This window comes from Ictalurus punctatus, chromosome 18 (genome assembly GCF_001660625.3).
Source record: "Ictalurus punctatus breed USDA103 chromosome 18, Coco_2.0, whole genome shotgun sequence".
Classification (NCBI taxonomy): domain Eukaryota; kingdom Metazoa; phylum Chordata; class Actinopteri; order Siluriformes; family Ictaluridae; genus Ictalurus; species Ictalurus punctatus.
Window position 1 is genome coordinate 24,703,899 of NC_030433.2, and position 14,926 is coordinate 24,718,824.

Sequence of the window (14,926 nt, forward strand, 5' to 3'; positions counted from 1 at the left end):
TTGGAATGCAACGCGGCAGGACGCGGGCTGGGGAGGCGGCCCTGCTTAAATCTCTCTCGGTGAAGCAGGCATGTTTCCTGAATACTAAATCTGACTAAGGATTCCTGCAAGTTTCCTGGGACATGAGAACGAGACAGATGAAGATGGTAAAGAGGATACAGAAAGACAGAAAGAGTGAATAAATCAAAAGGCACGTGGATGGTTACAGACACGCCATGATTTACTAACGACTTCCACGTGTCAAAACGTCATAACAAAAAGTTTCTCTTTAGACTCGGTCTCTCTAAACGTTGAGAAAGTTTCCCAAGAATTTTGACATAATACGACTGATCCGATTTCACGTCCGACATCGGCCACGCGTTCACACCTTCCAATAGCATTCACAGCCAGTGCACACGCCACGATTTTAGCCCCGATCTCCCTGTCCCGGGATCTCCCTGTCCCGGGATCTCCCTGAACCGGGATCTCCCTGTCCCGGGATCTCCCTGTCCCGGGATCTCCCTGTCCCGGGATCTCCCTGTCCCGGGATCTCCCTGAACCGGGATCTCCCTGAACCCTGAACCGGGATCTCCCTGTCCCGGGATCTCCCTGAACCGGGATCTCCCTGTCCCGGGATCTCCCTGAACCGGGATCTCCCTGAACCGGGATCTCCCTGAACCGGGATCTCCCTGAACCGGGATCTCCCTGAACCCTGAACCGGGATCTCCCTGTCCCGGGATCTCCCTGTCCCGGGATCTCCCTGTCCCGGGATCTCCCTGTCCCGGGATCTCCCTGAACCGGGATCTCCCTGAACCCTGAACCGGGATCTCCCTGTCCCGGGATCTCCCTGAACCGGGATCTCCCTGTCCCGGGATCTCCCTGAACCGGGATCTCCCTGAACCGGGATCTCCCTGAACCGGGATCTCCCTGTCCCGGGATCTCCCTGTCCCGGGATCTCCCTGAACCGGGATCTCCCTGAACCGGGATCTCCCTGTCCCGGGATCTCCCTGTCCCGGGATCTCCCTGAACCGGGATCTCCCTGAACCGGGATCTCCCTGTCCCGGGATCTCCCTGAACCGGGATCTCCCTGAACCCTGAACCGGGATCTCCCTGTCCCGGGATCTCCCTGTCCCGGGATCTCCCTGAACCGGGATCTCCCTGAACCGGGATCTCCCTGAACCGGGATCTCCCTGAACCCTGTCCCGGGATCTCCCTGTCCCGGGATCTCCCTGTCCCGGGATCTCCCTGAACCGGGATCTCCCTGAACCCTGAACCGGGATCTCCCTGTCCCGGGATCTCCCTGTCCCGGGATCTCCCTGAACCGGGATCTCCCTGAACCGGGATCTCCCTGAACCCTGTCCCGGGATCTCCCTGTCCCGGGATCTCCCTGTCCCGGGATCTCCCTGAACCGGGATCTCCCTGAACCCTGTCCCGGGATCTCCCTGTCCCGGGCTGATTCTGGGATGTTTACTATTTTGAGTGTGATTCAGTCGGCGGTGAATAGCGCAGTGTGAACCCGTCTGTAACTAAAACAGCCCGGGAGTCCAACAGGAAAACAAATTCATCTCCTGTCCTGCGCAGCAGATCCCTGAATCCAGTTTACAATCCGTCCATTAGTCTGGGAGAGTGAGGACGAAACGTAAGCGCAATAATAACGCTCGCATAAAAGATTCCTTGGCGTGTCGAACCCGAACAGTTGTTAGAAAAAACAAAAATAAACAGATCATTCCTGTGGAAAGTGGAATTTAGGGACGTAACGTACTCGTGTGTAGTGTGCACTACCACATATACATATATATACACACACACACACACACATATACACAGGCTCCGTTAGGAATAGAGTTCCTTTACTCGCTGTTATTCTTTCCACACAATTACGCACAGCAATATACACACCGATCTGAAATGATCCTCTGTAAATCAGCCCGATAATTGCACGCTGAAATTAACACCGTGTTTGAGATCCACGTGAACACACGCTTCTCCTGTTTTTTGGGTTTTTTGTTTTTTTTACCGAGTGTAATGAGTACAGCTAGCGTACCTCACTCGAGGTCACAGCACCATTAATCAGATAGTGTGTGTCAGGATCACACTCGTGTCCTAAAGTTTTTCATCATGAAAACGAAAGCGTTTTGTAGAAGGTGGATCTCACTGTTATCCGCACGCTGCAGAGGGATTAGTGGGGTGTATCAGGCGGCAGCTGCACTGGCCATGACAAGCCCAAACCCAAGGCTACATCTCTCTCTATATATATATATATATAAATCTAAAATGTCTATACTCTGTCTGAGGAAGTGACTTCAATGTGTAACACTGATGGTTTCAGATTACTGTCAGTTCCTCTTTCCCCTTCTTACAACATGAAATACTGGCAGGAACCGAGTGACGAGTTTCCTAACACATGTCCCTGCGAGTGTCATTTCCGAGGACAACCTTGAACTGGAGCCTGAACACTGTCAGTAAGCGTGTCTTATCAGCAAACGCAGGCCTGTCTGATTCAGGACGCTTTGGGAAACCTCTAGCGTGCGGTATAAAATTTGGCCTCCATTTTATATTCTGAACTTCCTCTTGCCACACTTAACCCTGCACAAACCAACCGCAGCGTCAGTCTAACGGGTCTGAATGATTTGGTGACTCTCAGTGTAGATGATGCTTTCCTCGGAGAGGAGCGACAACGTACGCAACGTACGCAAGCAGGTTCTAGCAGAAGTCTACAGACATGGTGTTGTGTAGGGCTGAAAATCCTCCCGTTACACTCTTTCACTCGTTTTTCAGAAGTACAGCGATGGGAAACGCTGCTTGGTGATGATGTCCGTAGTTAAAAGCGCTATACAAACAAAATCGTATTAGAGTGAGTGAAATAAATCACAGAAATCACCCGAGCACAGAGGGCACGGTGCCAGCACTCAGTAAATGGTTAGATACCTATATAAATAACTAATAATACACTCTGTGTGTCGCATGCTCTGTTTCTTTTCTCCATGTTTTTCTATTTTTGTTTGTTTTGTCGGTCCAAATCTCCAGAACACGTGACATTTCTGCAGCGCTGTGCTTTGTCTCAGTTTAGCAGCGTCGAAAAAAAACGTCGAAACCCAAAACACACGCCGTGTTTGATCCACTATCTGAAGTGAGTCGATTCAGAGTCATATTCAGAGTTCGATTCAGAGTCGAATTATTTTCCGACGGCGATCAAAAGGTGAGGTGAACCTTCTGCACCGGTGAAGAGAATTACAGACCAGCCGTGAGCGGGTTCCTCTGCAGCACTGACAGGAACTTTCTGCTTCACTTAAATAAACCGACAGAGCAAGAGCATCTAAAGCATCGAGGAGTAAAATTATTTCTCACACCATTAACAAATCATCTTTATCTAGTTTTTCTGCTCAGGATCATCGAGTCTTGCATTCCGCAGAGCTCATCAGCAGGTGATGAAGATGATCAGGATGCGGCGCTGCTTCATCAAAATCTTGGGTTTCACTCCAGTGTGCCAGAAGTAATCACCCCCTCAACTTCATTTCCTGCTCATATTTTACCTCAGATTAAGCATCAAGCTTGAAGTCTGACCACATCTCAGTCTGATACCTGGAGGCAACGCTAGAAGATTAATCAGAAAATAAAACGTGAGATATTTCCAGAGGAGTGCTGGCCTAAGATCTCGCTGCGTTAGGCTCACTCACTCTAAATCAGCGTGCTGCAGTTTATTTGATTTGGCCAATTCTTCAGAAGTGACAAGCTAGCACGCACGCACACACACACACACACACACACACACACACGATATGGCCGGGACCGTGAGCTGTGGTGAACTGAGCGTGTCGGTTAACCTCGCCTGCTCCACACAGCGCTAATCTGGACCTCATCACGGATAAGAGGGAGAGAACAGACCCAATTCATCAAAGCAGGCGTTGGTGGCACAGCTGTTATTTCCGGTCTTCTCACTCGAGTCTTCAGAGGAGAAGAACAAAACGGTATTGATCCCGACTGTGAAAGAACATCTGACCAGATCCGACTCACGCTGCTGTGAAGTTTGTGGTAAATGCGCTTTTTAAGAAGGTACACCACAAAATACAGAAGTGTGAACACAAAAACATGTGGGTTATCACTCGTTAACTCTTTCATTTCTGCTAATCCTGTTCCCACTGTGTCCATTTCACCACGTGCAGCACACACACATGCTGTGTTCGAGGACAGAGCGCCATTCGAAACGTTAACGGCGCACTTTTACTCCTCGAAAAGTTATTCAAGCAATTACATACAATATAACATAAATTCTGTCCCAAAAAACACAACACCGTGGACGCACCGGACCAAGAACCAAAACCCACAAACCAGGAACCAAGAACCTAGTGCTGGAGTTTATTATCAGTGTTATTATTAACTATCTTTTTATACTGTTCCATAAACTGTAAGAATATTCCTTTCAATAAGAAACTACGAAACTCCACAAAAGTGAGCTGAAAGTAAATAAAATACAATATTTAATAAAAACCCCACGAATATCTGTGAGACTTACAATAAGGTCATGGGAGATATTTCGGGGGCTGAACTTAAAGCGCATTCTTCATCACTGTAGGTGTTATATACTGTACGTCACACACACTATAAACACCTAGAGCTACAGTACCACTGGGCTCAACTACTGGGGTCACGTACCGCTTTTCAGCACCCGGGCCTACCTACAGCACATCTGTATCACAGTCACGCTGACCGTACAGGTGTGTCGCGGTCAGCTGTGGAGCAGCAGCAGCATGTGACACACACACAGGTCCGTCTGATAAAAAGCTGAAAGGCACGAGTTCTCCACGGGTCTGTCAGTGACCCGGGTTAATCATCTCCCACTTCACCGTCACAGAGTCATCTACAGCGTGAATTACTGCTCGTATACTGCGTCCACCTCGAAGCGTAACAACACACTCACACTGCACCTGAACAACACACGCCCGAGCGCTGTCTGATTAATATTCAGAATGAAAGCAGGGTCACGTCAGGACACGTGCAGGAGTCCAGATCTCAGTCCCGGGATGTGTATCCAGCTACTGAGTGATTAAATAATCATAATAATGACTCCATACAAAAGCAATAAAAGCGTTTGATTAGATAACGACGTGGCTGCCAGAAGTGCGTGACTGTGATGCTTAAGGTCTTCACTCACGTCCAGTGAAAACATCTTTTAATTGGATAAACTGCAGTATAATCTTTTCCACAAAAACATTCCTCATTCCTCATTATTATTCCAGACTGCAAGTCTTTCGCGTGATTTTCCTTACTTTGGAATCATATACAACTTGGTTTAAGTTGAATAATCTATACTGCAGTCTACTCTTCACCCTCTGCAATTCTTTCACCTTTCTATTCTCGCCGAACGTACACAGACTCTGAGAAACGCAGCATTTATTTACGCGATCAGCGGAACTTAAGTCCGTGCTGTGTAACGGGGCAGGTCACAGACGCTCCTCGTCTGTTCTCCGGCTCTGCAAACACTGCACTATTGTCCGGCCCGTTTCACCGCTCCTCATGAAGACTCGCTGCTTCTCAGGGCAAAGAGCAGTCCAACGGCACAATGACACGTATTCAGCTAGAGAGAAGAAAGACCCAGCGCTAACGCTGCTCCTGATGATGACGACAATAACGATGAACAAAAGGCGTAAAAAGTTCAAACTGCAGATGACTCACACACACACACACACACACACACACACACACACACACAAAAAAAAAACCTTCCACAGCTGTAATGTATGAAAAGAAAACAGTAGTGTTTTTTAGCTTGACCGCCTCCACTTCCCCTTGGGGCAATTCCCATCACCGTCACACTGGACATTAAAATTCTTTCGCAACTCTAGGGAACTTCACAAGATGACATTTCGGAGCGTTGCGCGATCGACACGACTATCGCTCTGAAAATCAGAGGTCTGGCTTACTCAAGAGAGTCCAGATCTTTTCATCAGTAAACTGTCTAATAACGTTCAAACACGAGACTCCTCGAACTCATCCACGGACGAGATCTTCTTCGGAGAAGCTCACTGTGTTGCGAAAGCCAATCAGACGGGACTGCACCTCCACGATTCTGAAGGCTGTGGACAGAAAAGTGTCCAACGGACATCAGACGCTCCAGGGACAGAACTGTAGGCGTTGAGATCTGCAGAACCGACGGACAATCTACACAAATATCGCAAATACACAAATCTACAGACGCACTGAACCACAACTGGAGGAAAAACCGTTTAAGTCCCGTGTCGTGTCGGTGTTTCTACTTAATTACGCATCGTTGGCGGGAATGTGCGTCAGTTTATTGTGTTCTGTAACGACCGTGACCTCTGAAAGGTTCCAGATACGCTCCAGATTTCTGTGATGGTTCTGTAAGAAGAACACACAACAGGTCGCACTGTTATACTGAAAAAAAACAAAAAAAACAAGGCACGCTGGAGTGGCGTGACACACCCTGACAACACAACACTGTTTATAGTCACTGAATGGTTTTGAGACGAGTCCGTTCCTGTTCTCGCTGACGTTACAGCAGCTAGAAACGCTCGTTCCCTCACCAGCCCGCTCCCTCCTCTGCAGACGTCTGAAAAACGTACCGTTACACAGTGCTGACACTGGAGACTCCTTCCATGAACGTCAACATCTCCTTACACGCGTCTGTAGATCTGTTCAACCCGTTTATCATCAGGTTTAGATCACGTGGAGCGTCCGCTAAACACGTCCCTGTGAATGAGCCGTTACTATAGAAACCATAATGCATTAGAATCAGGCGCATTCTTATAAACCTGTGATTAGTGTTAGAGCCGGAATTACTGAGCTGCTGTTGTACAACATTAATCCCACCTGCTGAGGTATTATACAAACGGAGGTATTTTCAACAATCCTTTAACACGTTTGTTTAAATACAGCACGCGGAGTAATCACACGTGTAGCGATCGTATTTGAATATGACGTTTCTGTCCACATCGCACAGCCCTGATCCAGCGTGTGGGAACATCCGAGTGAAATAACCTAGAGATTCTATCAGTGATGCTGAATATCGCTTCCTAACAGCACAAGCGCTCCCACTTCCTGTCAGAAACGTGCTTTCAGTAGGCCGGCGGTGAATCTGGGCCTCCGAATGAGCCGATTCGATGAGTCCAACATTACACAGCGAGTGGTTTCTCTCTTACGACGCAAGGCCGAGGATATTTCTGGTATAATGAAAAAATAACTACACTCGAGTCTCGAGTTCCAATCAAGAAGCTTTAACGCGTGATGAACGCAAAATCACCAGGAACAGTTTTATTTAGAAATAACGAGCACGGTGAGAGGCGAGTTTTATTTATTTGAGTATTTAAGCTAAGCACGTCCGTGACGCAGCTGCAGAGCTCTCCTTTCTCACCTGTTGCACACATAAAGGAGAATAAAGGAGCGGTCCAGACTGACGTAAGAACCGCTTTGACAGGCAGTGTTTGCTCTCCATCAAACAAAATGAATATCTGTGCCTGGATCGGATTGCATACTTTCTGTATGAGGCTAGAAATGAGTAAATATTAAAGCCAGTTGTCTTTACAGAGCAGGGTTACAGCCAAACGTTCAGCCAGGAACATCTGCTCATGGCAACACTGCATACTCATCAAACAGCTGCTTGCACAAATACGCCTTCTCTTTTCCATCTCCATCTTCTTATGGCTCATGATATATATAATCGTATGATCATCATTAACAAGCTCCGATCACCCGAAAGCTGCACTTCAGGACCGTCTGATATGCAAATCACGGACATTTCACCAAAACAATACAAGTACAAGCAATGAAAGCAGACTGACCGAACATCATTTCCAAGTAGGATAAGATCAGATAATACGAATATCAAAGGTCATACAAGGTCATATAATACGAATATCAAATGCTCACGCGCACTCTGAGTTACCCTGATACTGTATACATCAAATCATACCACATGTAGAAATATATTCGTCCAATAGCATAAAAAGTCAGTGACGTTTACACCGATTTCCTCGTCTCGGAGAAGACTCCACACCCAGAGCGCTTGACGCCATCGGCTCGTTTTATCGGCGGCCAAATTATTCCCGCTGTGACCAAACACAGCCGGCGACAATGACATCGTTCTGTCAGCATTTTGAATCAAATCCACCAAACGGGAACGGAGCAGACCGAAGTCGGACGAGAAGAAGCAGAGTGGTGTGTTGAATGAATGACACCAAAGTGCTCTTCTTCACCTTTAAAAACAGGTTCCCCCGAGACGCAGCGTCACTGCCATCACACCCACGACCCGTTTGTGTTTACGTCCGTGTTCTGCAGCTGACATCTGCAGAAAGCAGTCGTTTTCCTCAACCGCAGGTCTATTGTTAGAGGATCTTAAGAGAACCCATTGGGATTTATCGGGATCTCATACAGGGTGACAAGTCATTTATTTATTTTTTAAATCACACACACGGAGTAAAACTGGCTTCATGTCAGAAATGTAATCCTGCCTTACTCTGAGCTCTCAAATCTGCAAAAACAACACACAGCGGCTTTCTTTAAAGCATCAGACGGTAGCGTGTACACACACACACGCACACACACACAGGCACACGCACCTTTAGAGACATATGTGAACAGATGTGTGCTGTTTAGATTAAAAACATAAACTGCGACACCGGTGTCATTCGAAAAGCAAGTGTAATGAGCCGTCAATCCAAAAAGTCTCAATCTAAACCTCATCGTGCTTCCGGCATTCGGCAACTCTCACCGTGAATCTGAGTGACATGGCATGCTTCTGCGGTTAGAAAATAAAGCATCGGGTTTCTTCACGTGTCCGGCTCTAAAAGAACCACGAGCTTCAATGCCTTTCAACCCGACAAACCAGCAGATCAACTTCCTGCTCAGGTTGAAGCGTCTATTCCACACGGACTTTATAGACATTAGACAGCGAGAGCACACCGAGAACCAGAGTCACGTCTCGGATGTTTCTGCACGCTCTCTCACCGTGACCCGTTATGTCAGATACAGAGAACACACACAGTCGAACTACAGTAAGTGAATTCAGGTCAGGGGTCAGCAGAGCACTCGCGTTAGAACCTTGATGAAATGTCCTGAAGTGTTTTCAGCACTGGATTCTGAAACTGCAGTGTTGTGTGTGTGTGTGTGTGTGTGTGTGTGTGTGTGTGTGTGTGTGTGTGTGTGTGTGTGTGTGTGTGTGTGTGTGTGTGTGTGTGTGTGTGTGTGTGTGTGTGTGACCTCTGCAGCTTCACTTGTAATGAAACCTTTCTGTCAGAGTCAGATTTGCAGGAGTCAGCAGGGTTCATGTTCAGACCTGGGTTCGCCTCGGTGTAGCCTGAAACTCCGGTCAGTGAAAGACGCCGAATCAGAGAACAGCATCTGTGGCTTTAGGTGAAAAACCAAATCGTCTAATCTTACTGATGGATCATTTTTAGATATTAGACTAGATATTAAGTTTTATTCTTCTACTTGTGCATGGACTCAGTAAGTCAGAGCGCGTGTTCATAAACACGGCTGCACACTGTGCCACCAGTCGAGCTCAGAGCATGGCCGAGCACTGTGCGAACACCGAGAGACTGTTTTTATAAGAAAGGCCACCCAATTAGAGTGTGGTGAAATAAAACAGGAAGTTCTAACAAGGTCAAATGATGTTCTGTGTGTGTGTGTGTGTGTGTGTGTGTGTGCGTGCGCGTGTTGTAAGAATGATTTTTAACACCTCTTTCCATCACTGCTAAACATGAACAAATGTGTGAGCATGACATCGTTCTGAAGCACTCGAGTAAACATCAACTCGATGTTGACGCCACACATTTACACCACTGACCGACATCCAGAAGCAGAGAAAACACTTCTTCTGACATTTTCTTTTCTTTTCCTGGCTGGCAGAAAAGTCCTGCTTCGGAATCTTTTTGCCCTTCCGATGTTTTGCCAGGTCCAGAAGTCAGCCCCTAAAAATACTGCTTCAGGCTGAGCGAGTGAACCTCACTTCCTTTTTCCTGGTGAAGCAGCAGAGGTTTTGAAAACCATGGACTTGGTGCATACTTTTTCCAGATGGAGACGACTACATATACAGTAAACCACAAAGCGGCAAACGGGACCGTAATAGTTTTCTCTCCGCGTCTCCCTGCTGTCACCGTCTCGGACTCTCTCTCACGCCTTCTTCCTGATCTTATTCGCATCGACTGCATGCCTACGGCTGGACGGTTAGATCAAAGCGCCTAAAGTTTAATAGGTTATATTAAGAACATGTAGAAAATCCTGTGTGGGAAAATTTCCACTGTGCAGAAATGATGTGAATTCATCTCAGGCTTCGATAGCTCCAGTTAATGGCTTCTGAATGTCAATGAACACACGAGGGGACAACCGAGAGAGGGGACATGATGAACATATTAATGAATCTGGGACAAAAGAACAAACAGCGTTCGACAGAAAACGCAGCCAATGAAACGTAAGGAATTAACGAACGCAGACACGGACAGTAACCTGAGCTCAGGCTCAAGCCGAGAACTCCGGAGCTGTGAGGAGACAGCGCTATCCGCCGTTCAGCGTTATTTTCTCATTTTTCCTCTGTATTACGCTTCAGATACATGCACGGAGTCATGTGATACAACCCCTATGATCACTGCTCACGGTGAATAATCGGGAATAACGGCGCGTTATTTTAGACGAGTTGCATTGAGAAACGACTCGAGATCGTGATTTTCATACGAATTATTGGGCGGTTCTGCATAAAATACGCATCTGTTATGCTCAACGTTAATATGAAGTGATGTCAGCAGCTCCTTCTTTCAACAGACGAGACACATCCTTACTTAAACAAACCTGTACGCGAACACAAACACAGGTCAAAGGTGCAGCATTCGTTTACTCGCGGGACTACCTCGAGCTTGTGGTTTTTATTTCTACAGACAATCCTGTGATCCGTCTTAACCATCGTCGCTCTGATCCGACTACGAGAGGCTACAAACCCACTGCTGTCAGATATACACACAGAGTTTATATCTCTAAACTGCACTTATATAGAGCTTTTATCCAAAGCGCATTGCACTGTGTCTCATTCACGCATTCACACACACACTCACACACACACACCAACGGTAGCAGAGCTGCCATGCAAGGCGCTAACTTGCCATCAGGAGCAACGTGGGGTTCAGTGTCTTGCCCAAGGACACTTCAGCATGTGGGGTCACGTGGGCCGGGAATCAAACCGCCAACCCTACGATTAGTGGACACCCCGCTCTACCACCTGATCCACAGCCGCCCGAGACACGCCAAGATATCTCTAATATCTTACTGGTTCTCAGTTAGACCGGTCACCAGACAGTAACACACGGTGTACTTATTAAACTTTCTAATGGAAACGCGGGGATTAAAATATTCAAAGAACAATGTTATTATTGTTTTATAAGACATTCTGTCCTCCGCGTTCTTCACCTTTTCAGGCCGGATTTCTAAATGTGCTCTGTACAGATGTGGTGATACTTCTCCCTGAAACCTCCGCTATCACTATCACCAGCAAGAGCAAATGAAATGAAACTCAAATTGTAAAAAACACCTCACAGAATCAGAACACTGATCGGACAACAGATCGGACAACAGATAGGCAGATTCCTAACATTTCTACTTTTGTTTTTTTTTTTCTACCCTATTTTAAGAAGCCTAGATCCTGTGATAAAGGGTTTAGACATGATCGCTATGAAGGTTCAACAAAAACAAAACTTGGAAATTTCCAACCTCCAACCAGGAGAAACCAAAGAACATGTCCCTCTACTTGGAATTCCTATTGGGAAAGTAGGGAGGCTTTCCTCAAGACGTGGTGTCGACATGGCCGCTCACGCCGTCAACGGTAAATAAAATATCGCTTCACTATTTTAAATAAGCTTCTAGAAGTATTTACTTTAGATCAATCGACACAGACATGTGCGTCGTTTAAATCGATAAGGCTGACTGTACAGTTCACTGTTTTGAGAAAGTAAACGCATCACACGCTAATGATTATTGATGTTAGCTAGCCACTTTAATGAGTGCGTCCCTCTGTCTTCCCACTCTGCAGCTGAGCTGGAAAATGATAGAATTCCACGTTTGCACTGCATACTTCTGAGGTTCACAGCATTGCGTTCCAACCATTTGGGATAAACTGTTGGAATAAAACCAGTGGAAAAATGAAGCTCTCCTCAGTCGTTCCTCATGAGCCGGTCCTCCAAATAAAGTGTGAGCAGTTTATAATAACCTCGTACATTATCGTCTTAAATCATGCAAACTTCTGTTTTGCAGTTCGGCTGTAAACTGTAATCATTACATTTACTTGGACACAGCTTATAAAGCGTTTATAAAGATAAGGATTCTGCGTGCCACAGTAATCAACTCGTTATATGACTCCAGGAGCCGAAGTCACACAAAGATAAATACACAACTGACAAGGATATGGGATGAGAACTGCTGAACAAGTTCTGCCCCTTGAACACAAGGTCAAAATAAACGTAAAACAATCAGTAACATTAACGTTTGAGAGCATTAAAGACTAAACAAAACCACCCGAGTCGAGTGTTTGTAGTCCGGCGTTCGTGCTCAGAAAATTAGCTCAAGCTCTTTCATTATTATTCCCAGTCGAAGTATTTTAATCTAGGATCTACTTCTAATTGTACTTCTAATCTATTTTTCATCAGAACACAGCAATACTCATTGCAGTCATAACGCAAAGACTGTGGCCATGCTTTTTCCACAGTACGTTAAACATCCTCAGTTTTAGATCATCAGATTTATTCAGTTATACGTTCGGTGCATGATTACGGTGCTATAGCACAACACTGATAAAGTCTCTGATCTGATTAGTGATATTCATGCACTCTGTGGAAGGAGTCTCCAGTGTCAGCGGTTTCTCAGTACAATAAGCTGGTCAGGGAATGGCTGTTTATAGCTGCGATAATGTAAGGAACAGGAACGAACTTGTTTTGCAGATGTTAAACACAGCTTTAAATGGATCGAATGTAGACGATGTTTTTGAATAAACTGTTAGTGTTGGGACACACGGAACTTTGGGATGCGCTGTTATTTTCCTATAAAACCAGCACCAGCCATGTTTTATTCCTTCATTTCATTTCATAACCGCTGCAGAATCAACAGAAGAGACGATTCATTCCTAATCTGAGTTTACAAGTAACCTGCAACAACCGTTTCATATACTCTGTGCTGTATTACTGCCCCCGATATCGTCTTCGTGTTATCACTGGGTATTCCTTTCACCTTGCGTCACTGCCGACATTTCCTCCATGAATCGGTGACCATTCTGTCTCGTTATTTGGACTTTAATGTCAATTAAAATATCAAAAAGGTGTATTACAGGCACGTGTTTGAAATGACAGGGCCATGGCTTCAATCTGGGAGCATAATGAATATGGTCCAGAGGTTCTAAACAGGGGCCTTTCATTGTGCTGGTGCTTAAATAGAAGGTTCATTGTGTGTTTATAAGCAAGGAGGTAATTCTCGCTAATGTTTAGAGTCAGGAGCTCTACATTAAAGCCGATAGTAAACACTAATCATCTAACAGTGAACCCTGTGCTCGTGCCTGTGTGTGTAGGCCCTGTCTGACTCAGATTCTGCAGCAGAACGTCCTGTGACATCGACAGGTAATTTACTCCATACTTTCCTGGGCAACGGCACTCGCACCAACACTCGCACCAACACTCGCACCAACACTCGCACCAACACTCGCATAAACCAAGCTGAAATTTCACAGAGTATGGAGAAAAGCCTCTGTGTGTGTGGGACTTGCATAAACAGATTTAGTTTGATATAGTGACGTTTTCTATAACGAGATGTTTATTTATCATTTACGGAAGGAGTCTCCAGTGTCAGGGCTTTGAAGCCGTCAGAGGTAAACCTTTACACTTTCAGACACCTTCATGACAGAGGAGTTTACGCTTCTTGGTTTGTAAGTAATAACAGCAACATTAAATGTAACTATAAACGGATAAGGTGTACAACGTGTCGTTCTTGTAATCGATGGCAAAGCTGCCAAAGGATAAAACACTTTGATGTGCGCTATAACTGAAAAACCATCGACAGTCGTGTGTTATTCCTTAGCTCGCATGTTTCTATTAAGAAGAAAACCGAAAGTTTTAAGAATAATCAGCACCCAGCTTGCACCTGTGCCGAAAGTGCAGTTCTGTTCGAGTGCATGAGCTGGAGGCGTGCAGAAGAACACTGCTGGTGCTGAAGATGACTCAACATGGAACTTTCTTGTTTTTTGCTCTGCAACAACTGCGAAGTCGCCTAAGAAGAGCACTGAGCTTTTATTCTACCACACAGCACACACACTGAACCGTTTCAGAACGATATGGATCAGTGATCTCCACCCAAACAGCATTCTCACAGCAGCTAGGACAACACACTGAAAACCTGAGCTCAGGAGGTCTTACTCTTCAGGGCCTGGATGAGCGCTTTCCCGTCCTTCAGGAGCTCCTTGATGAACTTGTTGGTGTTGTCCAGCTCCAGTTCGTGGGACTTTAATCTCTCTCGGAACTGAGGACTGTCCAAGTAGCAGTCACTGAACTCCAGAGCGGGTAATCCCATTCTTCTGCCCAGGCGCTCAGATCGGACTGTGTGGAATTCAGAGGAAATGTTAATAATGAGTGTCGAAGCGAGAGAGAGAGAGAGAGAGAGAGAGAGAGAGAGAGAGAGAGAGAGAGAGAGAGAGAGAGAAACCCGAAACGCGTTTGTTATTGAATTATCTTTACATTATCGGCGCGGTGATTGTTCTATTAACACAGCGCGCGCTGCAACATGCCGCTTCTAGATAACAACAACCACCAAAGCCGCATCCCAAAATATTCTACTTCCGTATAATGCGCGTGTGTCCTCTCTCTCTCTCTCTCTCTCTCTCTCTCTCTCTCTCTCTGTGTCTGTCTGTCTCTCTGTCTGTCTGTCTGTGTGTGTGTCCTGAAACTGAACAAGGCCGTCAGGAGGATTTGAG

General features: G+C 46.1%; 1 protein-coding gene across 6 annotated transcripts in view; it reads right to left on the reverse strand.

Annotated features, from left to right (window-relative positions):
* Positions 1–14,926, reverse strand: part of LOC108278797 (rho GTPase-activating protein 26) — a 62,480-nt gene extending 47,554 nt beyond the window's left edge. For 4 of the 6 annotated variants that reach the window (XM_017492395.3, XM_047161908.2, XM_047161909.2 and 1 more), the window contains exon 1: positions 14,373–14,926. In XM_017492395.3, coding sequence (XP_017347884.1) covers positions 14,373–14,526 — 154 coding nt within the window. In that variant the 5' untranslated portion in view covers positions 14,527–14,926. Of the gene's footprint in view, positions 1–14,352 lie in introns of all 6 variants that reach the window. The other 2 variants (XM_017492393.3, XM_053687947.1) reach the window with 2 other exon arrangements.